Source organism: Triplophysa rosa, unplaced genomic scaffold (genome assembly GCF_024868665.1).
Source record: "Triplophysa rosa unplaced genomic scaffold, Trosa_1v2 scaffold16_ERROPOS6745844, whole genome shotgun sequence".
Taxonomy (NCBI): domain Eukaryota; kingdom Metazoa; phylum Chordata; class Actinopteri; order Cypriniformes; family Nemacheilidae; genus Triplophysa; species Triplophysa rosa.
This window is the reverse complement of record NW_026634172.1, coordinates 1,224-28,598: the sequence shown is the minus strand read 5'-3', so window position 1 is coordinate 28,598 and position 27,375 is coordinate 1,224. Positions and strand designations below refer to the sequence as shown.

The window sequence follows — 27,375 nt, the reverse complement described above, 5'->3', positions numbered from 1 at the left end:
ATCAGAATCCAGCATTTACAATACCGCAGTATAACACATCTCAATACATGACTCACATTGGTGACCACTGAGAAAACAGCAATCATGTTGAGGATCTCCTCCCATGCACCGATGCTGTGAGCTTTGGCAGCCACGGGCCTGCGGAACTGAGTTGTGAATTTCCAAGCATCCACTCGCACCTCCACCATGTTATTAATGAGAGCAAGCAGCGGAGCCAGAGGAAAAGATGCCACAAACAGGGTGATGAAGCCAAACTGGATAACTGCAAAAGAGGAACAGATCGTTGTTCTATTTGTACCTTCTCAGCTTTGGCACTACTCTACTGGTCACATGAATGATAAAAGTCTCATTGAATTGAAATGCCTGTACAAGGTTAAACTATTGCACCCTCTGTCTGTCAGACTGTGTTACTGCAACATTCTTTCTGCATGTTTTATAAAATAATTTAACACGAGCAGTTTTCTTTCCTAGTAAAAATCGTATAGATTGGGTACCTGAGGAAGTACTCACCCATCTCCAGGTACTCGTAGAAGAGTCCGAGCTGACCCATACACTGGAGGTCATTATCCTGTTCCCAGCGGCTGTACAGACTCTCCGGGTGATTCCGGGCATTCCTGCTCACCCACCAGTTACGCAGCCAACTATAACACATACACAGCACATTGTCTACTGCACATGTCTGTGCTTTACTGTAACTTAAGCAGTAAAATAATTTTATACTACTAATAAAAGTAAATCTATCCAGATCCTTCAACACATAGGGATGAAGATAAATACAATTATCGAGTGAAACTTACGGTACGAGAGCTTCCTGTATGTTCCCCCACACCTGTTTCCCCGTCATAACTATTACTAACTGAGTGGTTAACTCAATCAGACAACCACCAGGCTCACACTGGAAACAAAACATCAACATTAATATTTGTATTTTCTTTTATATTTAAATATATTTTAGTTAAAGTTACAATCTGTTGCAAAATGTGAAGATGAAAAACAATTGTAAGAGGCTGATGTGATGTTAGATTGACCTCTTCATTTCTCAGGCCGCTCCGTTTGCTGAACATGTATTCATAATCACCAGGGTAACCCACAAATTTGCCCTTGAAGAAGGCTACGTAGAAACAGGATGAATAGTAGTTGACAAACTGGAAGAGAAACATCTTCACCGTCAGCTTGTTCTCGTACTCCAGGTGAGTTTTCGGAACCTCTGTGAAAATAATAAAAAACTATAATAGTAAATCCCAGCACTAAATCACGCTGGCTTTCAACTAGGATAAGGGTCTTCTTAGGTGGGACATAAAAATACATATCCTGAGAAAAATTCCCTAACTGGGTTTCCATTACAGATTTGCGCAAAAAGTATGCACTATTTTCTAAATGTCGATACAATAAATATATTATTAAAGGATATTATGTGACTGAAATGTAAATCTTTTCTTCCTTGGGTTTTATGGTGGGTGGCAAACCAACTTTAGAGGTGCATACCGCCACCTACTGTGAGGACGTGTGATAAGAAATCGAGCTCAACCATACCATCTTAAAGGGGTCCTACTTGCCTATTTTTTAAGTCTTCATTATGTTTATGATGTGCTAAACAATAGGTGTTCATGTTCAGATTTAAAATAAATGCATTATGTATTACATATTTCACCCATGTTTTACACCGTCATCTCGATTCTCAGAAAACAGGCTGCTGAGCTCCTGGTTCTATGAAGTCTGATTGGTCAAGCTGAGGATTTGTCTTTTGTGATTGGTCTACCGCTTAAGGCTAAAATACACTACAAGACTTTTGCTCAGATTTTCAGTCTGGATTTGTTGCAGAAAGTCTGTGCCAGTCTGCAGATTTGATCAGTTAGTGTGTTTCTATCTGAAACTTTCAAAAAGTCTACAAATGTGTGATGTCTGGTTTAAAAAAAATCTGTTTAGATTTTAAAAGTCTTGTAGTGTATTCCAGCCATTAGAGTGTGTGTTGAGATGTCCCGCCCATTGCCCTATCCGTGTTACATGGGGCAGGGTCAATGTACATTTTGGGGTTCATGATGTCACTAACACAGGAAAAAGTTTGTTGTAGTCTTTAAAAAGTGATTTCTGTAAAAAAATCTTCATTTTCTGTGAACTTTAAGCGTTGCCACTTGGCAGATGTTGTTTATGCTCCAACAGCTATACGACTCACTAACTTAATTTAAAGAAGTGACCTCCCCTTTAAAAGAATGATCATGTGACAATGTTGACCTGTAAATTCAAGAAATTGTTTTCAGTGCAGTTTTGCCAAATATTCCTTTATCAAATTGCCTGAAAAAAAAACACCTCATGTGAGCATCAAAACTTTTTTTGCGATATATTCACATTTACATTTTACATACATACATGGGAGTTTTTGCGATATCTATGTGTTCCCATTGGCCGTATTTTGAAAGGTAATAGAAACTCAGCCACTGCCACAACTAGCCTGAGTGTTTCCGATTTGCAATGACTGTAAAGCAAATGTAAAAAGAGTAAGAGGGGTAAAAACAGGTTTCTCACCCATATCAGTGATCCAAATGGCCACCCGCTCATACAGATAGTTCAGAATCATGATGATGACGAAGTTGATGCAGGAAGCGGTTACAGATGTAGCAAGCTGAGGTGTGATTAATGACCCAACCACTTCCAGCTTACTGGTGGGGCTGTCCTTCATAATGCTGGCGAAGGCAGCAAACACTGCCAGGCGGTACGCTATCACCCCGATTATACTGGCGATGATTAGACAGATCTGTGTTTGGGATAAGAAGTATGTCAATCACAAAAACACTGAATGTGCTTAATTTTTTAAATATAATTTGTCATAAAATACTGTTAACTATGGCGAAAACTACAAACAAGCTCTCTAGGGCAAAACACTAAAACACTACATGCAGCTAAACACATGCATCACCAACTTACTGATTCAGGATGTGCAGAGCTGTTTCCATACAGTCCAGTGACTTATTTATACTTCAACTTCATTATAAGTTTAATTAGGCATTTTACAACACTACTGTTTATCTATTAATATCTGTATATAGTATGATCTCTGTTCCAAAATGTAGCGAGTTGCCTTCATCAACTATGGAAGCTCATATACTGTATATTATAAGCGACGTATCGACAACACCGTTCATAGGCATCAGCACAAAATAATGAAAGTAAACAAGACCCATTTGAACAATTTTAAGAGTGTTGCGCGTTAAAATGTTGTTAAGTTAGCGCAAGAGAATATTAATGTGAAATAATGTGTATCATGAATATCACAAACTGCATTTTATTAAAATGTATTGGTTTTCTGTTTAAAACTGTTAAACATGTTAACAGTCGTTAAGTGTTTTTGCACTTTTTACTTTAGAAAAATTTACTTTAAAAATGTTACTTGAATTTACTGTATATCATACATGTTTTTTTTCTGTTCACATTGTAAGTATATCAAACATCTAGTACTTAAGTTTTTCACTAAACAATTTGATATAAATTAAAAATTGATATCATAAATATTCAATTTAACCACTATGATCAGATGGACCATTTTAACGATATCTTTAGTACTTTTCTGGACCTTGACAGAGATAATTACCATGATGTCTATGAGGAGGCCTGGAAAGCTCTCGGATGTCACCAAAAATAACTTTTTTTGTGTTCCGAAGACAGCAGGAGGTCTTAAAATGTGTAGAACGTCATGTGGGTGAGTGATAAATTACAAAATGTTGATTTTTTAACGAACTATCCCTTTAAATATTAAAACTTTTAAAAACATGTAGTGGCTTAGAAACTATTATATTAAATGCTTTATTATGTAGTGAAATATTTTTTTTCCAAAGTAAAAATGTATTTAAGTAAAAGTACTTAAGTACTGTCCACCACTGGTGGGCCTCTGATGTGTTTTCTATTTACAATATGAATATAATTTGCATATAATAGTTATTATATTTAAAATTAGTATTTTCTTCAACTCTTCACAATCTTGAATTTATTTTTCTACTGAGCTTGTCGCAATACATTCTCTGTGATAGCTTCCCTTACACTGCCCAATATGCTTTCAAATCTGTAGTTGGGCAGCTCACTACGTTTTGGACAGAGCTAATTGCTACCCTGTATTCTCCATTGGCATACTATGCCAACAAAATATGTTTAGCAAATAAATCAAGAAAATATATACTAACAAACATCATTTATAACAAAATTGTGTGTCATACGTACGATGATGATGATAATGTAAAAGGACATATAAAACAGTTTTGATGCTCACCCAGAAAAGGACGGTGACCCCAGACATTAATGAGCGTGCACACTGGGTTGTTGCGGGTAAATAAGGTTCCATCTCCTACACAGCAAGCAAGCAAAGCAGGAAACATGAGCAACCACCACCACACACCTGGGACAGCAGTCCTAGTCTAGAATCGGACTAGTATCCACACTTTTGTCTACCAGGACTCTTTGTCTGCCGTCTCTACATTCGAAATTCTACATCGCTCTACGTCTGCCATCCTTTAAAGCTGCGATCACACTGCAGGCAGGTCACTAATGCCACACAAACACAGCAAACCAATCTCTCGTCCTCCTACGCCAGCCTTACCCACAAGACAACAGTGGTCCAGCACAGGATGAACCTGCCTGCTTTATCAGCTGATGTCTGGTCTAGAACCAACTCCTGTTCCTACAGAACATGAGCAGAGCCAAACAAACAGGATATGGATCTAGTTTCTCAACTCAGCTAACATGACTACATAACTCACCTTCATAACTCTGTTCTCGCTGTTAAATGTGTGAACAGCAGTCACAAAGTACAGTAAGGCGACACTGTATTTTATCCTTTCTTCCACTTGTACTGTAGATCTTAAACTTTGTTCATAGTTTTCTGTATAGAAGCTGATTTTACAAACCTAATCCAGATCACATTCATAACTGCTATGAAAACAGATTCAAATCTGAATTACATGTGAACATACATATTGGGTTTTAAGTTGTTTAGTTAGAAACACATAAGTACGGTCTGTTTTCTTTTTTGAAAGAACTATCGTTTTAAGAAGTCAAGCTGCTTCTTTTCATCAAAATGACCGAGTGCACTCCTGTCCGTCTTTCTGCTTTTATTTGTGTTAAAGGGGTCATATGACACGTCTAAAACGAATATTATCGTTTGTTTTAGATGTAATGCAATGTGTATACACGATTTAAAGTTCAAAAACGCTGTATTTTCCACATCCCGTGCATGTTTGTATCTCCTCTTTGCCCCACCTCTCTGAAACGCACAGATTTTTCACAAAGTTCATGGCTCTGAAAAGCCATGGTGTGCTATGATTAACCACTGCGTAGTGATTGGTCAAATACTGCAAGCATGTGAACATCAGGTTCCGAAGCAATTGTGCTGACAGGTACGCCCACCTTACTTGCGTATACATTTGGGCGGTCTAATGCTGCGTTCCCCTCAAACGCGAATGAAGCGTTAAGCGCCAGTGATTTACATGTTAAGTCAATGCAAAGATGTGATAGGAGATCCTGTGGCGCGAATTGAGCGTTTCGGGGCGTGTAACGCGTGATTCGCGCGAGTTTGAAAAGTCTGAACTTTGGCAAAAATTCGCGCCGCGTTAACCAATCAGGAGCTTGCTCTAGTAGTGACGTGATTATGACGTAGCGAGCAGAGGCAGAAATCCGAAACAACAATGGAGGACAAAATCATCGTCGCTGTATGTGGATACCCGGAGCTGTACGATACATCTTCTTACTTTTATCGAAACAGGAATAAAAAGGATATTGCTTGGAAGAAAGTGAGTGATGAGGTCGGACAATCTGGTAAGTTGTAAAAAACGATCTTTACTCAATTTTTTCTGTTCACTCAATTTCACGCGCGAATGAAGCCAGTAAACTCAAAATGTTCAAGCGTCCAACTACGCGCGATTTATTCGCGCAAATCACGTTTGGTGCGAACGCTCCATAATACAGGCATCCATGCACCTATAGGTTGAACACCGCCTCCACAGAAAAATATCAACGACTACTTCTCTAGCCCCACCTACTGGTTCGCGAATGACTTTAGCCACACATAGTACACACTCCCGCATTTGTGTCATCAATATTGGATCCGACAGGAATGGCGCAGCAATCTCATGTGAGTAAAACATATTTGTACTATGCGTCACTATTGCTTTGTCAGAGATCGCTTGATATGTCCTGATAATGTGTAACCTAACGTTACGTGTCTAACCAAATTCACAGAATGCTCCATCTAAGTTTACTACACAAGCTGCTATCCAATCATAGCAGTGGGCGTTTACTTCCAAGTCTTCAGTGCGGCACGCCCATTTAAACAGAGCGTTTGACGAGACGGCCTCAAAACCCGGGAAGAAAATAGCCTATTGTTTATTGATTTTGATGTTTTCGAATGTAAAAACCAGGCGAACGTCATAAGTAGACCTCATACAACAGTATAAAACAATAAACAAGCCCAGTTCAGAACACCTTTAAAATGTAAAAACGGCTACAATATAAGTTTGACAAACAAATACATTCAGAGTAGCCTATAGCCTGGACTTTAAGAAAAACTCTGGTGGCAAGAATATTTATGACCAAACGGTTCTTTGATGATTCTCTGGAGAATGAAACAAAAACGTCAATAGCAATACATACATCAATAAAATAAAATAACTCATTCCTGATATTCACTACATATCAAATGTTGCTGTTATTTATTTTTGGTAAAATTACATGAAGTGAAAGATTGTTGGACAAATTCACTGTTTCAGGTTTACCTGGGTGACGCGGTTGATCCGGCGGTCTGTGCATTTGATCTCATACTCCGGTCTGAGCTGCATCTGCTGTTGTTCTTCCTCCATGTCCACCAGATCCCACTCGTACTCCAACCGCGCCTGACGCCGCTTCCAGAACTCCAGGAACAGAGTCACTGACGCACAACAAACATTACACAATAATGTAAATCAAATCATTCTAGTAACCTATTCGGTCACTGATTTCAGAGATGGATCCACTTTTACCACCAGGGGGAGTAAGAGTATCATTATACATTTAAAGACTGAATTATTTGTCTGGGCCAATAATAAAACCAACAAATAGCTTGAACTCATCCTATACAGGTACTGATGACATGATCTGAATCTATACAGCCTTATTATGTCCAGCAGAGGGGAATTAAGAGCGCAAAACAGTGAAACTATTTTACAACAATGAAATAAACATCCATCCATCAGATTGTCAAAACCTCTAATGTGGGATAAGGCGAAATCACAAAGTTCTTTACTTACCCCATATTCCCATGAATATTGCAAAGAACACCGTGGCCGTATTGTCAAACAGATATGATTGCTGAAATAGATTTCAGAAAATAAGTTAGTCAAAAACAAAGTAGTTCCTTCATTACTGGTGCTACATTGAAACGGCACCCACCCATGATGAACTACACGTTGAGTTGAGCTTCCAGTAGCCACATTTTTTATCACAGAGAGGACACATGATGATCTGCCCGCCGATGGTCTCATTGCAAATCTCCTTACTGCAGAAAAAAACAACAAAAAAACTTGTTTTCAGCCACAAACATACATATCATTTTTTTCAATGCAAGCTTAATGTACTGTGTTGGGAAATATCTGTCATGAAATGATATATTTGTATGCTTTATTACAGGAATTTCCAAATCTGTCCCTAGTCCTGCACATTTTGTATGTCTCCCTTATCTGACACACCCATCTACTAAAGAGCCGATAAGTTGATTCAGGTGTGTCAGATCATTCAGACCCTGCATTCCATTCCAAAGGGCTCATCGCTATGCCCTTCGTAAGGTTTACCCTACGCATTGAGAGCTTCAAAGGGTTGAAAGGTGTAGGGGACCAAACAACTCATCATCCCGCGCCCATAAGCAGGCTCCGTTGACGCAAAGAATCATGAGGGCGAAGTTTCCATCGGTTGTACCGTTCGAAATCTTTCATTCCGAAGGGCCCTTTGAAGAGGGCAGTTATGAGCACTTCGGCTTGGAACGACCCTTTAATATGGCGGCCATGATAGTTTTACTCTGAAGTGCCCTTCGTAGGGTGATGTATCCCACTTGGACTGCACCGAGAATTACTACTATAGGCCCTCTAGGACAGATTTGGAAACCTCTGTTTTATACTGCTATAAAAATCATAAACACACTTTAAACAATGGCATATTGTGACTTTTTTACAAGTTTTATACACCTTTACTCTCACCTCGAGACATTTTCGTCATATGTGGCCAAACCATAGATGAAACAGAGCAGACCGACAAGTGCAGCGTAAAACAGCATCTCTGTGTAAAAGCCCAGCCAAGCAAAGTAGATGCCGATCTTCTCTCCATAATATTTCCTGTGGTAAATTAACATTATTCATATTATTTTTATTTCGTTTGTGTGCGATTTTATCCAAAAAATGAAATGACAACAGAATACAGTTTCCATGCATTCATTTACTGGAAATGTGTGGGAATCATGCTTTTAACCTATTTTTTGTTTGCTTGTTTTAGCTCTTACAATAAACATTTATGTAAAAACAAACAAATAACAATGTTAATAAAATAAAACAATAAAAGGACATTTCAATGCAAATATAATGTAATGTTTAGAGATAAATGCTAAACAGCAGCAGACGTTTACAAATATGAATGTATAATAGTTTATACCCCAGCCTGTGTAAATAAAAGGGAAAAAGTGGCTGTTGTTGGTCTCACCGTATGAGGTTGAGCGGCTGCTCTTTGTAAAAGCGACTGAAACGTGCCCAGAATCTGTACAGTTCATTGCGTTCACTCTCACAGTTTGGATCTCGAGACCTGGTCCAGTACCTACACTACACATACACACACATTATTGCATTACTGATGGATCTGACAATTTCACAGACTCTTTAGATACAAATATACAAGCTGACAGGCTTAACCGCCTGTGTGATAAGCTTACGTCATGTAGAGGAAAGGCAGCTATATAGGTGCCGTTGTTCAGCAACCTCTTAATGCCCTTCTTGGCTTTGTCTTCTTTACTGTAAGGACATCGGGAAAGGATGTAATACACCTACACAGAGAAGAGAACAAAGCAAGCTTTGGTTCCGAGTGTAATGGCAGCCCTCCTGCTCATTTGTTTTAAAATGCATACATGCTTTTTCTATTGTTAAAAAAGATCTTACAATCCTGTTCCGTGTGGACGGAGGGAAGAGGGTGTCTTTGTCCTCGATGAGAAAAAAGTCGATCTTGCTCTTGTCGAAGGTGTAGGTGAAATAATCGGGCTCTGGGTGCATCACATTTTCAGGGAGACGAATGGGTGTAAAGAGCCAGCTCATGGGCGCTTCTTTATTTTCTGGAATATCATTGGCTTTAAAAGGCACTTTGATTTTCAGAACGTCTGCGTACGTTGCCAGCACCTCCCAGGGAACGTGGACCTTTAAGAAATATGTCTTTCCATCTTCTGACTCCTGGAATGAGTATATAGATAAGAAATCTGGTATTAAGCCAGTTGTGTGTTCTTCAACTATTGTTGCTTTTAAGCACACAGTAACAGGTAAAAATGGTAAACAACATGAATTAATTCAACCGTAGAGTAAATGATTGTTTATATAATGTTGCTAGATGAGTTCACCCAAGATTTTTCCTTTCCTGTGACACATTTACCCATGAAAATGTACTGACCAAAAGCAAGTTCATATTTGTTTGTAATACTTGAGCTTCTTCAACACATACACCTCTGCATTTTTCCATAAAAAATCAAGTACAGTAAATGATAGAAATCTTCTATCTTTTTGCATTAACATAGTTTAGGAAAAATGTGACCCTGGATCACAAAACCAGTCTTAAGTAGCACGGGAACATTTTTTGTAAAAGACAAAAATACATTGTGTGGGTCAAAATTATCGATTTTTCTTTTATGCCAAAAATCATTAGGATAGTAAGTAAAGATCATGTTCCATGAAGATATTTTGTAAATTTCCTTCCTTAAATATATAAAAACACATTAGCAAGCGGTAATTGTTTTTGGTTATAAATCATATATAAGTCTGTATGTAAGGCAGCAGTATGTTCTAATGGGGTGACATTTTTGACGTCAGATGTTTTGACTCACAGATTTGTCTTCAGTCTCCAGCTCAAGTCCGGCTTTCTGTAAGTTACCTTCAAACTCCTTCCTTCGCTCCTGTATGAAGATCAATAACAAATCTGAGACTGAGCTCACTAACATGCGCTTCAGTGAAGAGGTGTTTTGGTTTAAAAAAACTGTCAAAACTCGTCTATAAATCACAATCCGCTGGTAATATAATTAGCTGTATGTGCAATGCTGCATGTGTACATAACATTTACATATGACACACTTACACAACTATTGTGAGATTGCACAACATTGGTATAACATGAGAGTTGACAACAGGGTTGTGCCATTCCGAATCAAAACTGAATTTAATGAAATATCAATTCATTTGCTGAATTGAACCTGAATTTAAATTAAGGTAGCAAAAATAATGCAGGTGCATCCCTTGCATTTGAAATACAATATGAAATGGAATGAAAAAAATGGGACATGGGCATGGGACAAACCCAAAATAATACGATTTTGGAAAACCAAAATATCATTTTTACTTTGGCCAAAAAATCTGTAGTTAATTCCTAACAGTTAAACAAAAGGCACAACTGTCATAATTATTTCAAAATAGTAAAGTAACTAATGTTAAGTAGTATTGGCTTTGTTTTGGTTAATAACTGTTCCCTTCATTTTCTTACACAATGCAGATGTGAAACGTAACAAAATAAATGACGCACCACTTTCTTCACTTCATCCTTGTCATCGATGTATGAAAGAACAAAATCTATCCTACGTACGCCATCTCTAAAGTACACAGAGTCCTTGCTCTGGTGCTGTTTATCCACCTGTACACACAACAACAACAAAAAACACACAGATTATATTATACAATAAACAAAACAACCAGGACCAAAATTCTCACAGTATTGCCAACATACAGGTAAACCAAATATTAAACCTACTGCATTTCAGATCTTGGGAAAAAGACACTTCATGCTTTTAATTGGTAGATGTGTGCAAAAAAATAGAAAAACAATTTGTCCAAATGTAAATCTTGTTTATTATTGATGAGGGCTTATTAAATATTAACCAGCACAGTTTGAATTAGTTTTTTTTTTCAAAGGTAGTACAGCAAGAATCGCTGCCACACATGCAAGCACAAAATCTCTTAAACACAGGCAAAAATCTGCATTAACAAAACAACATGAATGCAAAAGCAGGCCAGAGAGACAGTCCAGCATTATGTCCTGGGAATTCTACAACTCGAGGAGACTGTGTCAGAGAAAGAACTTATACAATAATATCAACTTGTGTTTCGAGATCAATTTCTTTTTTTAATGAATACTATTAGTTAAACTAAGATTTTAATATCACAGTATTGTCAATATCAGTATATTTGTGACACCCATTATTCAAAGATAACTGACCTTTAAAACTCAAACACATGCACACACACACACAGATTTCACTACTGAATTTCTGTCTATGAATCTTTATGCTTTAACTTTGTTTAAACAAACATTCTTATTCTACCTCCTCCTCTCTTAAAGGTGCAGTGAACTAGGACCACAATTTTAACCCGCGCTTTTGTTATATAAGAGGGAATCGTATTCAAGCGAACATCCTGTAAGTGTCAGACCTGAAAACGGCCTTACTGGTTACTGAAATAACAACTGTTATTGACACGAGGCTCAGCGAACAGCAGGTTCTGGAATGCACCTATCTATAGGTTGAACACCGCCTCCACAGAAGAATATCAATGCCTACTTCTCTAGCCCCGCCCACTGGTTCGCGCATGACAGTACAGAACACAAGCTGCACGGAACCAGATAGAGTGAGTGTAAGCATCATGCTGTTAAAGATCGCAAAATATTGTGCAGTGACTGGTTGTGGAAGAACACAGTCGCTGCATATCCTTCCTTCGGATTCCGACAGTAGGAATGCGTGGTTGAAGTTCATTTTTAAAGACGTTCCAGCTCACGTGGGGAAAACATTAAGCGTTTGTTCGCTTCATTTCAACGCGGATTCCTTGAACAAGTCTTTGCGGAGAGACTAAAATTAAAAAGCAGTGCTGTGCCGTCAATATCGGATCCGATAGGAATGGCGCAGCAATCTTATGTGAGTAAAACATATTTGTACTATGCGTCACTATTGCTTTGTTAGAGATCGCTTCATATGCCCTGATAGTATTAGCTGGAGACCTCAAGTCATTTGTAATAACTGTAATCGGCATCTCTGTGATTTGGCGGTCTCATATATCATTTTTCAAGGTTTTATCCGCCGTTTGCGAATAATGGAAGCTGTTCTGCATACTGTCATGATTCTGCCTCATCTTGTCATGTCTTTCTTGATCTTGTGGCAGAATCACGGCAGGATCCCCTGTGCTCCTGTGCTCGGTTATTGTGTTTCTATTACTTTGTATAGCACCCTGTGTGTGCTGTGTATAGTACCTAGTTCCTGCTTATGTGTTCTATATACTCGTGTTCCTGTTGTCAAAGATCTAGTCCAGTCTAGTAAGTGTGCAGTCTAGTTTATTTTCAAGTGTTGTTTATTTTTAGTTTATTAGTCTATGTCCTGTCTTTACTCTGCTTGTCCTGTTAAACCCCATCGTGGGTCTTTGTTTTGTGTTTCTTGTATAATAAATACCTTTTTGTTTACCCCTAAACGCTGCCTGCAATTGGGTTCTCCAATTGCAGGTGAACCAAATTCACAGAAGGATCCAACTAAGTCAACTACGCAAGCTGCTATCCAATCATAGCAGTGGGCACTTACTTCCAAGTCTTCTATGCAGCCCGCCCTTAAAAACCGAGTGTTTCTCCAGCCGGCCTCAAAACCAGGGTAGGAAATAGCCTATTACTTATTGATTCTGATGTTTTCGAATGTAAAAACCATGCGAACGTCATAAGTAGACATCAGACAATAGTATAAAACAATAAAAACAGCCAGTTCACTGCACCTTTAAAGAAACCGTTCCCCCTAAAATTCTGCCTTTAGTCATTCACCTGTATAATAGTTTTGCTTTGTTTGAAATGCAGCAGAATAATCTTCACACTCATTTCTCTGCAATGACAGCTCACCATGACCATGACTTTTTGGAGTGGTGTCACATACGGTCACTATAAACTGTCATTGTTTGTAAGATACGCAATGTAAAGATTATTTAAAATAACTGAAATAGTATGGGTTTGTGCTTCCCTTTTTTGGATGAACCGTTCCTTTAAATGTCAAAGGATTGAAAGATGCAGAAATGTATTTGCTTCCCCCTAGTGTTAGGATGATCTGTTGGCCCTTATGATCTCATGATCTTTCCTGTAGGGTCAAACACATTTCTTACTGAATTATATTTAAACCTTATTTTACAGTCCACGCCCTGAAGAACAACTCTGACCCCACATCAGCTCTATGAGAAGTATATTTATTCTATGCAAACACTAACATTGTTCAAAGTTAAATAGTTGCTCAGGAGAGAAATAGCCTCTGACCGGGAGCTGTCGGCCCGTAAGAGTCCGCAGCTGTTCTCTAACAACTAAAAATAACTTACACACACTGAGTAACACAAACAAAGACAGCCGGAGACTGAAAACTAGCCCCGTCTCTCAGTGCTCTCACTACTACATCCAGAAATGTGACCAACCCAGCTGAGGTTTCAATAAACGCCACTGATTTTCTTACGCTCATCCTGCAAACAAAACATGGAAATTCCTGACGACTGCCGGCAGATAACAACAAGCACTTCCTACAGTACACAACTGCATACTGCACGCTACCCTCCTTTAGTGAATCCTATTGCTACCTATAGAAATGTCGGGTCTCCTCCTTTCCACATACATTCAGGAGAGAGAAACGGAGAAATGCTTTACCTCTAACCCGTTGATCAAGTGCTGCATCATTCGGCACTCGGAAATCTCTCGAGGCGGATAAGACCACCTCCCTCACAAACCCCAGAACAGGACACATGCATACGTAGACACACACGCACACATATTGGATTAAAGCTGCCCTCCTCCAGGATACACACCCAGTCATTAACAGAAAGAGAGAGAGAGAGAGACAGGAGGGGGGATGGGGGGAGTCCCTCATGCCAGCAGTGATGACATCATCCTGATAAGATAATAACATCAGCAAAATACATTTTTCAGAAGATACAATTTGGCACTACATATAATTGACTGCACTGCATCATTTATTATTTTAGTTTTTGTCTTTTTATGTAGTACAAATTATTTTTTGTTTTCCGTTTGCTGCTATATCAGAATCAGAATCAGAAAGAGCTTTATTGCCAAGTATGTTTGCACATACAAGGAATTTGTTTTGGTGACAGGAGCGTCCAGAACACAGAAACAGCAACAACAGTACACAGAGACCATAACACAATAGAATACAGTACACATATGATTTAAATAAGGGCCTATGGGTATAAAAAATTAAGAAATACAATACAATAAACATAAGATAAAGATATAGAGAGTGTAAACAAAGCTATGTATGTATGTAAATATGTACAAGTAAAAAATAAGAATAGACTATTGTAGTACAAGGTATGTGCTATATACAGCAAAATGAATGAAATATAATTTACAGAAAAAGTTGTATAAAAATAGATAGTGTATTATCTGGAGGATATAATTAATATTGCACTTAATTATTATTGCACAGAGTTATTAATTGCACGGTGTGTAAAAACATTTAACTGTTCAAGAGGTAGATGGCCTGAGGGAAGAAGCTGTTTTTGTGTCTGGTTGTTTTGGTGCTCAGTGCTCTGTAGCGCCGACCAGACGGCAGCATTGTGAAGAGATGATGGCTTGGATGTGAGAGGTCCAGGGTGATTTTCTGAGCCCTTTTCCTCACTCTGGATGTATAGAGTTCTTGGAGGGTGGTCAGGGGAGCACCAATGATCTTCTCAGCAGTCCGAACCGACCTCTGTAGTCTTCTGATGTCTGACTTTGTGGCTGAGCCAAACCAGACAGTGATGGATGTGCAGAGGACAGACTCAATGACAGCTGAGTAAGACTGTTTTAATAGAGTTTGTGGTAGGTTGAACTTCTTCAGCTGATGTAAGAAGTACAGCCTTTGCTGGGCTTTTTTTAGCAATGGAGCCAATGTGATTGTCCCACTTCAGGTTCTGAGAGATGGTGGTGCCCAGGAACCTGAATGACTCTTCATGATGGTGAGAGGGGGGAGTGCAGGGGGGTTTCTCCTGAAGTCCACAATCGTCTCCACTGTTTTAAGCGTGTTCAGCTCCAAGTTGTTATGACTGCACCAGACAGCCAGCTGCTCAGCCTCCTGTCTGTACGCAGACTCATCACCATGCTGTATGAGGCCAATGAGTGTGGTGTCGTCTGCGAACTTCAGAAGTCTGACAGAAGGGTCCTGGGCAGTGCAGTCATTTGTGTACAGGGAGAAGAGCAGTGGGGAGAGAACGCACCCCTGGGGGGCGCCAGTGCTGATTGTGCGGGTGCTGGATGTGAGTTTCCCCATTCTCACTAACTGCTGCCTGTCTGTCAGAAAGCTGGTGATCCACTGACAGATAGAGCCAGGAACAGATAGCTGGGTTAACTTTGTCTGGAGCAGTGATGGGATGATGGTGTTGAAAGCAGAGCTGAAGTCCACAAACAGGATCCTCACATAGGTCCCTGGTGTATCCAGATGTTTCAGGACAAAATGCAGCCACATGTTAACTGCATCCTCAACAGACCTGTTTGCTCTGTAGGCAAACTGCAGGGGGTCCAGTAAGGGTTCTGTGATGTCCTTCAGATAAGCCAATACCAGTCTCTCGAATGACTTCATGACCACAGATGTGAGAGCGACGGGTCTGTAGTCATTCAGTCCTGTGATTTTGGGTTTCTTTGGGATGGGGATTATGGTGGAGCACTTGAAATAGGAAGGAACTGTGCACAGCTCTCATCTGTTGAAGATCTGTGAGAAGATGAAGGCCAGTTGAATAGCACAGCTTTTAAGACAGGCTGGGGAGATATCATCTGGGCCTGGTGCTTTTCTTGTCTTTTGTTTCCTAAAGACTCGGCACACATCCTCTTCACTGATCTGAAGTGCAGGAGGTGGGGTGACTGAAGGTGATAGGTGTTGTGTAGAGAGAATGTCAGAGTTGGTGTGAGGTGTAAAGTTAGCATTTTCAAATCTGCAGTAAAAGTCATTCAGACTATATATATGTTTTATCTCACATCCCATAATCTAAAGCACTTTATATTACTAGCAAATTCTCTATTCACTTTGTTGATATCTCTTGCTAATCTTTTGTAAGCCTTGCAATAATACCATGTTTTGTACTCTTTAATAAAACATAGTATATAATGTCTATATATGTGTGTATACAGTATGTATATACCTACAGGTATACTTAAATGTATGTGTATGTGATTGATTTTCTTTACTTTTCTCTATTTAATATAACTTTCCAGGGACTTTTGGATATTTAAAATTTTTGTCAGCTGTTTTGATACAATGCAAATTGTAAAAAGTTGACCTGATTATTATGAAATGTGCCTGAAACTTGCCTTTGGTGGTTGTTAGGGTGATGTACTGGTGTTGTGGTTGGTTACCAGAAAATTGCTATATGGCTACATAGTTGATTATGGGTGTTTTAGTACATTGCTGTGTGGTTGCTAGGGTGCCCTACTGGTTGCTATGGTATTCTGTATGGTTGCTCGAATCATGATATGCTGCTGTGGTTGTAATTAGGAAATTGTTTTGTGATTGCTAAGGTGTTCTGGGTGTTTAAGTGCATTGCTGTGTGGTTGCTGTGATGTTTCAAGTGGTTGCTAAGGTGTTCTGACTGTTCAAGTGCATTGTTGTGTTGTTGCTACATGTATGTGTTCTGGGTGTTTAAGTTCATTGCTGTATGGTGTTTTGGGTGGTTGCTAAGGTGTTCTGGTTGGTTAAGTGCAGTACTGTGTGGTTGCTAGGGTGTTCTGGGTGGTTGCTAGGGTGTTCTATTGGTTCCTACACTCAAAAAAATTAAACTTTTCTGAATTAACGTAAGTTGACTATGTTATTTATACTAAAAATTTAGATCTGTCAGCTTTACTTAACAAGTGTTTGACTGGTCAACTTAACATTGTTGAGTAGAAAGCAAAACCCTATAATATTGGACCTATTGTTGAGTTTACTTAATATAAACAAGTTAATTCAACATGACTGGTTCGGGGGAATTTTCAGTTCCCAGCATGCTTTGCGTAAGATTGCATTTAAGCAGTAAATTTCAAAATTTAGTGTTATTTTAAGTGTTTTTCAGTAAAGAAAAAAGACTTGTTCGTGCTTAATGTGCATTTATCTTTGAGGTTTAAAAGAGTTTGTTGTACTTTTTTAGTTTTAGGGTTCCCATTGTTTTGAAGAGTGGTACATATGCTTAGGCTGTGAGAGGTTTATGCGTGCCCATGATGTCTATTGCATCATTCATTGAGCTTTACCTGTGCTAATGCCAGTACTGAGATGCCTCTCATCTGATTTGCTCATTGTGTTTTGACTTACATGCAGTAAGTCTGTATAATTTATGTATGACAACATAAAGTACCATTGAGAAGGTTACATACTGAGTTTAATTAACTTAAAATTACTGGTACAATCGGAATGGTTTGGATTTACTCAAAAAGGTTTTGTCAGCACAAATAACACATTATTTAAAACATTATTTACTTGTTCATACAACTAAAGTGTTATTTATTCAAATTACTTAATATTGTTGCGTGTAACCACTTGACGCAACTTTTTAAAGTAAATTCAACAAATCATTTTTTTTGTAAGTGTAAGGTGTTGTTATTGTTGGTTATCAGGAAATTGGTAGGTGGTTGCTAAGGTGTTGTAGTGGTTTCTAGGGTGTTGAAGTTGGTAATTAGGTCATTTTGATGTGGTTAAATAGTGGTTTTGTGTATTTTAGTACATTGCTAAGTGGTTGCTTTGCTAGGGTGTTCTGGTGGTTGCTAAGATGTTCTGGGTGTGTAAGTGCATTGTTGTTTGGTTGCAAATGTGTTCTGGGTGGTCGCTAAGGTGTTCTGTTTGTTTAAGTACATTGTTATGCTGTTGCTAAGGTGAAAATCAAGTTAGGAAAAGTATACCGCTCCTGAACAGCCCACATAATGACATTGTCTTACATATGATGGACACTGCGGGATTTAAGTTTAATAATCTGGATGAAGGGTCTGTCCAAATCCATGAGCAATAGCAATAACAATGTTTGCCTTTAGCAAACACCAGTAATTATAAACCTGAAAGATATGAACATCTAATATGCTTGCTAAAAACAAACTACTGAATGTATGTATGTATTACCTGTGTATGTCAATACACACATAGCAATAAACATGCAGTTTCAAACAGACATGATTCCAGTTGATGAGTCCAGTTGCCTTTTTGTGAGTAAAAGCTCTTTGACATATTAGATTATCGCTAGTCGCTTTATCATGTCATGACTGACAATCTGATATCTTAACAATGTCACTTTCAACATGAATGGGTTAGGGTATTGTGGGGGATTGCTCTGATGACATTGTGGCTTGTAGTTGTGTCCCCCTCCTTCTTCCAAGTACAGATATTTTCCAACTAGTTTTATCAAGCCTGCTTTCAAGAGTAAAAACACACCAAAAGCCGCTACTTTCTGAGGTGTCATTCATGTCCATCTCACAAACAGTTCATATTTTATTACCCCAGTCTCCTGAGCCATGAAATTGCAGTAAAACGTTCACAGCAATGACCACACTGACGTAATTTGCATGTCAATAGTATGACCCATTTACAGATCGTGACATTTTCAAGAGATTCAAGAGATTTCAAGACATTTTCAACTGGAACCCTGCCATAGAAAAATTTGCATAAATATGTAAACACGACTTCCCCAGACAATGAAATACAAGTAAAAGTGAGAATCAGAGTGCAGGTTTGAAATTCAGCATCTAAGATCTAATAGTGAAGTAACCTGATCCGAGCAAAAAAAAAAATACTGCTGAGCAAACCTTTTCTTTAAATAAGGTCTATTTACTGTAAGCAGGCAGCGTGTTTGACATGGCAGAGTATCTGCTGTTCTTTCACTATGTCTCTCCTCTCTCTTTCATTTTCCATAATTACACATTAGAGATGATGCATATGTGCAGAGGTAGTCTCTCATCACCATAAGCCCATGCACTTATATATAGTGTAAGTATATGTATGGTTAAAGAAATAAGGCAGGGATGTAAAGAACTACAAAGGCCTTTAGCCACAAAACGCATCTGCTCAAATACAAATATATAATCATGTAATGTGACACAATTACAAACTAAAAAAACACAGTTAATGAACACAGTGTTGCTTTTTACGTATAGAGATTTATTTTCACATAGGGAAAGTAGAAACTCTGTGGCTTATTGAGCATAAATTTACACTGAAGCCTTAAGGCCATTGCACATTGAGTGACCTCACGTTGTGTCAATCACATTTATTTTTCCTCCGATATTTTCGTCCGTCATAAAAAATTCAGACTGGCTTCGATTTTCTGCGTTTTTCTCATCTGTAGCAGGCATTTTGAGAGGCGTTTTGACAATTCAGACACACCGTATAAACGAGCGGCAAATACAAAAAAATGCATACGAACATTTCGGACTGTACAGGTATGTGCAAAGACCTTTAGAGTCAACTAGAGGAACTAATACAGTGTAAAACAATTCGTTGCTGCCTTAAGTTTTTAAGTTCATTCAAACTGGCTTTAAGTCATTTCCACTTGCTATTTTCCTAAGTTGAGAGGAGAGACGTCAAAGCTTGGAATGTCACACTACATTGAAATGGATCAATACACCAAACAAACAACTAACATTATATAACTCTAAATGCAAATTGCATAATTTTTATAGTATCTGCAAATTTAAGTTGCATCTACAACTTTTTCAAGAAATTGTGGTGATATTATTGGGACGCAGTTCCCATTGACCAGGATATTCTTACAAAATAGCTTTTTGTGTTAGACAAGACAAGTTGGGTTTGACATGACATGAGCCATAATCATGTTGCTATGCAGTTGCTAGGGTGTTCGGGGAGCTTTCTGTTATCTTTGGCAATGATATCTGATAAACATTGAAGATTCTTTTACGATGTTGTAATAAAGTTTTATGATATCCAAGCCAGGCACACATGCATGGTCACAGTTTACAAACTCAGCCCTCTTTACCGTGTCGTACCCGTGAGCGATACTTCAGAAATAAGGCTCTCTTTCTCCATATCTGTGGATAAATTGAGCATGGTGAGACAGAGACAATGGTATACAATCTAGACTAACAAACAAACACACAGCAGTCCATGCCAACCTTTTGATCAATACCGTGCGAGGCAAATGTCTGTGTAAAGTTACATCATTCATTTGTGAATCCTTTCGTGACAGCCAACTCAACTCATCGCTATCTGACAATGACATGATTTAAGCATGTTAGCAACAGCAATCTTTTCAATTCTGTTCAACAAGTTTCAGGGAAACACATCTATTGATTTGCATGGCACCATTTTCTCTCTACATCCCAGTGAACGCCCATCTATGAGCTTCTAAGAAACAGAAGCCATTCTGAACATGCAAACACGCTGGTGTTGAGTGAAAAAAATAAAATGTTAATCACTGTAGGAAATACAAGAGGCATAAAGCCTAATCGTATTTTGAATATGGGTTTAAAGGGGTCATATTCATAGTAGCATTTACCTTTTCACCTCCACTGTTCATAAATACTGAATACTTTTTAGTTACATAGTAGCATAGTATACAGTTACTCAGTAGGGTATATGCACAAGGGACGATGACATACTTCCGCTAAAATCTCAGCCAGCTAGGTCACTTCCGCTGTCATAGCACTAGGGGGATTTTTCACCAAGTGATAACGATGTATTTAGTAAGAAAACGTACAAATTTCTGCGAACCGAGCATTGTTAAATGCCTCTGTGATCATGCCTCTAGTAAGTGCAAAAGTTCATTTTGCTTTTTTTCATATTTGTTGATGTACCTTGAAACAGATTGCTTCTCCTTTTTGGTTTTCGACGTATGGTTAAGTGTTTGAATAATCTGACTCACATTTTTAATCGTAATCCTATGTGCATCCGGAAGCAAAACGGCATTGTTCCCTTTGGCGCTGGATGTATCAGAGCTGGCAGAGATTTTAGCAGAAGGACGTCATCGCTCCGTGTGCATATACATTCATTGGCCTGCTAGCTTAGCTTATAGACGTTTCAGCGGCAACAAACGTTATGTAGCCCAAATTTAATTTACGGTAGACCTCTGCAAAGAATCTATAACTGTTGAGTAGTTTTAATTTAATTCAATACAATACATTAACTTCGGGCCAGTGTGTGCGTCCGGTGAAACCGTCTATACACCACAGTTGTGCTTACCCATGTAACCCTGTTTTTTTGTAAAGCAGAAAGCAAAAAACTAACATGTCTGCTATATAAAGCTTTGTTAAATGTTTCTTTTAATTGTACACTTTAATTTGGTATAGATTATTTAGCTGGCAAGAACAGGCTACTGCGATGACACGATAACCACTTTTGATCAAGCATCAAAAATAGCGCCCACCTTGGACCCAATTTCAAAGGGGACACGATTTCTCACAACTCCGGCTTTGACCGTTTCAATATGGCGGATAGTTTATTTATAGTATTAGTGACCCAAAGAAACAGCCGCTAAACAGGCATCTGTGTATATATATATATCTATGGTTCAATTAACAAACAAATTAACGCCTATGAATGTTTTGTTATGATCAGATTCACAAAACAGACTCATACTTGCAAAGCAGTTAAAGGTTTTTAGGTTTAAATCAGCTTCATGCACCAGTTAATGCTTTTGACATTATATGGCCCCTTTACGACACACACATGGTCCTATCTTACCCCCATAAAGCTGCTGAGGTGTTGCTGTGGTTCAGTGTTTTCTTTCTCACACCGTTCACACCCAATCACTGAAGAATGACTTGAGCAAACAGACGCAATGCTTGTGCACTCAGAGACAACACTCAACGTGGACTAAACAGACAGAAAAGAGACACAGAAAATATGCAGAAGGGAGCAGGGCGGAGGGCACAGATGAGTGCTGGAGCGTGGTTATCTTCACAAGTTTATCATGATTTAGTTACCTGAAATCAAACTAGTGGGAGAAAAGTAGAAACCATAAAAACACAACAGAGCAAGTGCACAGAAAGGTGAAGGACAGATAACTGGAAACATAAAGTGAACAGTCTTTCTTGATGACATCAGCAAAATAAATAGTTAAACATTAAAGGGGAAGTTCCCCCAAAAATAAAAAAATAAAAATCTATCATAATGTAATCACCCTCATGTTATTCAAAACCTGTATGACCTTCCACAGAACACAAAAGGAGGTGTACCTGTCCATAAGGCAGAATATGTATATGCTGTATTTATCCAAATGACAGTGAATGGAGACTATAGGGCTGTTAGCGTGACTTGTTTGAAGACACACAAGAACCAGTGATTACAAGTTCAGAACAAAACGATGTAAACTAAAACAGCGAGTAACAAAACCACAAAAGGTTTGGTAGGAAACAGACAGCAAATTTTTCATATGCAAACTGTATGGCTGTGAATGGCTGAATGGTGAGCTCATTTGAATGAATGTGTCATCATCTAAGAGCACCTGTGTCAAACAAACATGACCGACCATTGTGCTTCGATGCAACTTTCCATTGCAGGAACATAAACATCATTTAATTAAAGCACTGACCATCGCCAGTCTTACTAAAGCATTTCTTTGAAAACCCCACCATTCATACTGTATGTTTTCATATTGAACAATACAGGACTTTGTAAGTAACTCACAACCAACTTATGTAATAGACCCATTTAGCATCATCAGCAGACCTACAAGAGGTAGAGGTGGTTGCTAGGGGGTTCCTTATGAGATTTGGGTTATTACATAGGGTCAGTCAGATGGTTTAGAAGAGAAACACATTTCTTCCCCTCAACCTCCATGATGTGAGGTATCATTGTGCAACCAAATCATGAAATAATGCTGCTAAAGCTGCTTAAAATGTGTAAGAGATTTTACCACAGCGTTTTCAAGTTGAAATGATTCCTTATCCAAACTCGTGTGGAAGCCGTTGTTTTCCTCTGGAGAAGATAAAGAAAAAACAAGAAGTGTTACTATATAGACACTTGACATTTTAAGTACTTAGCAAACTGTTCCCATTTTAGCTGCTTCTGAAGAAGCGAGCAATTGTGAAATAAATGTAAGCTTTTTGATCCAAATTTGAGATATATCACTTTTAGGTATGACAATAATGGAGTTCTCTGTCAGCCATTGGCCAAACTGGTTACATTCACAAAGTCAGTGTTGCTTGTCAAGTGTATTATCCTTAATTAGTACACGGCTCGTTGTAATGCTTGATTCTGATCGGCCAGTCGCGACATTTGCAGGTTCATTATTCCCAGATAACAACCGCTCAAAACTATGGGTAGATTACTTGGGATTTGTAATCAGTTACTGATTACAAACTTCATGGCAAAATTTGTAGTTAGTAACGTAATCCCTTAGATTACACATTTCTTGTAACGTAATCAGACTACTTTTTGATTACATTTAAATTACATTTGTTTACAAGTGTCTGTTTTATCTTTACCTGGTGTCTCTACGTGTCCGCAACACTTTTCTTGTTCAATTTTAAAACATTGAAATTATATTAAATTATATTAAATTATAAAAGTACATGAAGTACTAGAAGTTAGTCGAATGCCTTAATACTGAATGACTGCAATACAAAAGCACATGTAGTTATAATTGAAATTGTTAAAGAATAGAAAAAAGACCTTACAGTGTAGATATCAAGAGTAGATACCAAATTAATGTAAATGGATGTAATATTCATGCAGTGATGGGCAAAACAAAAAGTATTCCGATGGCAATCTGACAATATTTTAATCTAAACAATAGGCTTTTGTCTAAATCATTTAGATTCATAAATACCTGCATATATTACAGCCACATAAAAAAAGTTTGCTAATAGCAAATGTAAATGTTCACAACAGAAAGACTGGAATACAAATGATACACACAGATACGCAAATTGTGAAAGATTAAATTTATCACCCGCCTGTGTTTGTAATTATTTTAAACAAAATCCAATTTAAACAATGGAGAATATATCAATATATTTCACATGTATTACCTTTGTGATCAAACAATTTGAAAATAGATGACATATTGTGAATGCTGGGCATGGACAATTCAGCAGCACAAATCTATTTGGATTTATGACTAATGCAGTTTCACTAATCGCGCAAATCATAGTATTATTATTGGTGCTAGATTGTGAAGATTAACACTGTTCTTCAACAATACATAGCGAACAAAAATGCTTGTAAACTAAAACATGTCAGACTCGCTATCGTGGGTTGTAAACAAAATGCTTGTAAACAAAAACATGCTAGACTCGCTATCGTGGATTGGTTGGTTTTCTTAACAGTTAATAGGTTTACCAAAAAATAAAAAAATAATATGTAATGTAATCTATGTAATGTAATCTGTAACAATAAAATAGTAACTGTACTCTCTGATTACGAGTATTTTGAATTGTAACGTAATTCAATTAAGTACTTGATTTTTGGAATCTGATTAGGTAATCCAGATTACAAGTAATCAGTTACTACCCAGCTCTGATTATAAGGTAGGTTTTCAAGCATGGTAGCTGGTTTGTGCTGGTCATTTGCTGGTTTAAGATGGTCATGAGATGGTCCTAAACTGGTCCTGAGCTGGTTTAGGACCAGTTTAAATCAGCTCCGGACAAGCTTAAACCAGCACATTTTAAACCAGCACATACTGTTTTTTTCAACAGGGTTGTTTGTTTATATGTTAGCTAATGCCAAATACTGACTGTGTGCCAAAACAGCTCCATACAGTTGGAATACTAGGTTTCTTTTTGGAGCCCTTTCAGGCTAAATTTACCCTAGGCCAAACTCATGTGTGCAGTGTTGCTTGTCTTAAAACCCGCAGTGAACTCCCTAAAGTCCTAAACTGAGACAGAATCAGACCGAATAGTATCCTGGGCTTTTCTAACAGACGCAAAGCATCTAAGCAGTCTTCAACATATCAGAAACCTTCATTACATCTAACATTACACAGGTGTGACAGCTACTCAGGAAATCAGTGTTGTGTAACTTTCATCTGATGTTAGAAACATTAATGTTTCCTTACTAGTCTTAAAATGTCATAATAATGAACGTCAAGGAACCTAAAAATGGTATAATGGTATTTGCAATGATTTAGTCTCTCCAACCTCTTATACTGTCATTTTACGACCACCAAGCCAATAAAAGCATGCTGTAATTTGTCTAACTGTTATAAAAATATGCTATATACACTTTCAGATTAACAATCTCCATCGTCATATAAAGATAATATTTCACAACTTTGAATTAGGTCTCTGAATGTGACTTCCAAGTATGCCAGATCATAGCGCTCAAACATGATAAACTATCAATCAATATGTAATTGTACTGCATGCATACAGTATGTCTTATTTTATATACCCTGGCATTAAAAACACTCATCAAAGACATGTAAGGGATGTCAGGGTGTGAAATTAGAAGTGAGAAATGTTTGCCGACACAGGAAACACCAGGCACGATCAACTACATATTTTGTGGTTGGTTGCACGTCAAGCACACGAAAATACCACACGGTTACAAACCGTTTGAAGTGTGACACTATAAACAATATTCTTTGGAGATCTTATTTATAAATAAAGAAATACATTTAAGTGTTTATGAATTAGACCTTTACTGTAAATGTACAGATGAGTTTATCCAACCCTTTATCGGCTTATCAGGAGACTCACTCTATGCATCTTTTTTATCTTTAAAGCACACTGAAACAGTTATGAGGAGCAATTAATTATTCTATTTTTAATATTTTGTACAGACCCGATTTATGAAGTTTGACAGACTTTAAATATGTACAGTCCATATGACAGAGTGTGATACTCTATCCCGCTTGAGCAGAGATGTCAGGGGGTCTTCTATGACTCACAATGTTTCAAAAGCAAAATAAGCTCTGAGTGTTGCACTTTACATTTACACATTTAACAGATGCTTTGTGAAAAGCTAGCGCGTTCAAGTTAAATTTTAGTAGTGTGTGTTCACTGGGACTCGAGCCCATGATCTTAGAAAGTTGGCATGTAAACTATATTGAGATAGCATGACTAAGGGAAAGTAAGTGAACATTTTAAGGTTGAAAAACTATCTAGGGGGGTTTAAAGGGGAACCTGATGACTCACAAGAAGATTCGGCTACACTGTACAATTTAGATGTTATCTCTCTGTACATTATAGGCTATACACAACATTAGCCAATTTAACAGCTCACAGATTAAAACATACCTATTAATTTACTAATGCATAATATTATATTAACTTACATAGTTCATTCATAGCCTATTGCTCCGTTGTAATTAAACATAAATAATACTTTGAAAAAGTCCAAACATTGAACGTCACTGACCACAATGTAACAGGATCTGACTGTAACTATTTACATGTATCATAATTACTCCAGTCAAACAAAAAGATCCGATGAAGTGCGTGGATTAAAGTTTGTTTAAACTTTTTAAACTATTGTTTAAATGACATTGAATAAGATCGTTATAAGATTATTGTAACGAGCGCGCACGCACACCATGTGAAGTTGTGAACGTAACGGACGTGCGCATTTCTGTTTAACTCTCGTGTTTATAACTTAAAGTAAGAACATTTATATAAAAAAGCGATGGAATAAATACAATGTGAAATAATAGCGAATTAGTATATTAGTAGCCTATACATGTTCAAACACACCCATATTCGTGTAAGGCATTAGTGTGGCGGACACTCACCACCACCACCGTTGGACCAAACAGTCCGGTCCATTTCAATAAGCGTCGCATCGCCCGACTTTCCGCGATTCATTTTTATAAAGTATCCAAAAGTAATCACGTGAATTTGACGGAGTTGTTGAACCAATGATCTTTCCGCCGGGGCTCAGTCCGAGCCCACGCCCCGTGGTCTGATCTCAGCTCTCTGACCGCTACCACTCCGCGCACAGTGGATCATCAGATTTGCCCACACTGGGACTTGTCTTCGGGTCTCCGTCAGGGAAATTACGCCTCTAGTATGATGTAGGGTTTGTGTTTAATATACATGAGATGTTCACTCACCATTGGAAGGCGAAAGAGTGACTTTATTAATATTCAGAAACGAGTCAACACCATAGGAGGACTGCTGAGAACGTCAGCGTTAGTAGTTAATATTTATATAGTCTGCCTTCGCCATAATTTAATTCGTAATTTTTGCATTAAAGGGGATAGTTCGAAACGACCGCAATTTTGTCGGCAC

At 38.1% G+C, this 27,375-nt stretch overlaps 1 protein-coding gene across 4 annotated transcripts in view; it reads right to left on the bottom strand.

Annotated features, from left to right (window-relative positions):
• The window catches only part of ano5a (anoctamin 5a), a 32,492-nt gene extending 5,375 nt beyond the window's left edge, over positions 1 to 27,117 (bottom strand). The window contains exons 1-19 of one of the 4 annotated variants that reach the window (XM_057327058.1): positions 26,877 to 27,117; positions 23,061 to 23,122; positions 21,887 to 22,018; positions 20,194 to 20,235; positions 10,771 to 10,878; positions 10,082 to 10,150; positions 9,153 to 9,437; positions 8,930 to 9,040; positions 8,704 to 8,819; positions 8,208 to 8,342; positions 7,408 to 7,513; positions 7,266 to 7,326; positions 6,756 to 6,907; positions 4,586 to 4,666; positions 2,524 to 2,752; positions 1,029 to 1,207; positions 798 to 895; positions 511 to 641; positions 57 to 262 (exon numbers count right to left, since the gene is read on the bottom strand). In XM_057327058.1, the coding sequence (XP_057183041.1) occupies positions 57 to 262; positions 511 to 641; positions 798 to 895; positions 1,029 to 1,207; positions 2,524 to 2,752; positions 4,586 to 4,666; positions 6,756 to 6,907; positions 7,266 to 7,326; positions 7,408 to 7,513; positions 8,208 to 8,342; positions 8,704 to 8,819; positions 8,930 to 9,040; positions 9,153 to 9,437; positions 10,082 to 10,150; positions 10,771 to 10,878; positions 20,194 to 20,235; positions 21,887 to 22,018; positions 23,061 to 23,122; positions 26,877 to 26,949 (2,376 nt within the window). In that variant the 5' untranslated portion in view covers positions 26,950 to 27,117. Of the gene's footprint in view, positions 1 to 56; positions 263 to 510; positions 642 to 797; positions 896 to 1,028; positions 1,208 to 2,523; positions 2,753 to 4,258; positions 4,334 to 4,585; positions 4,667 to 6,755; positions 6,908 to 7,265; positions 7,327 to 7,407; positions 7,514 to 8,207; positions 8,343 to 8,703; positions 8,820 to 8,929; positions 9,041 to 9,152; positions 9,438 to 10,081; positions 10,151 to 10,770; positions 10,879 to 13,893; positions 14,028 to 20,193; positions 20,236 to 21,886; positions 22,019 to 23,060; positions 23,123 to 26,876 lie in introns of those variants that run through there. The other 3 variants (XM_057327059.1, XM_057327060.1, XM_057327061.1) reach the window with 3 other exon arrangements.
• Positions 27,118 to 27,375: the final 258 nt, after the last annotated feature.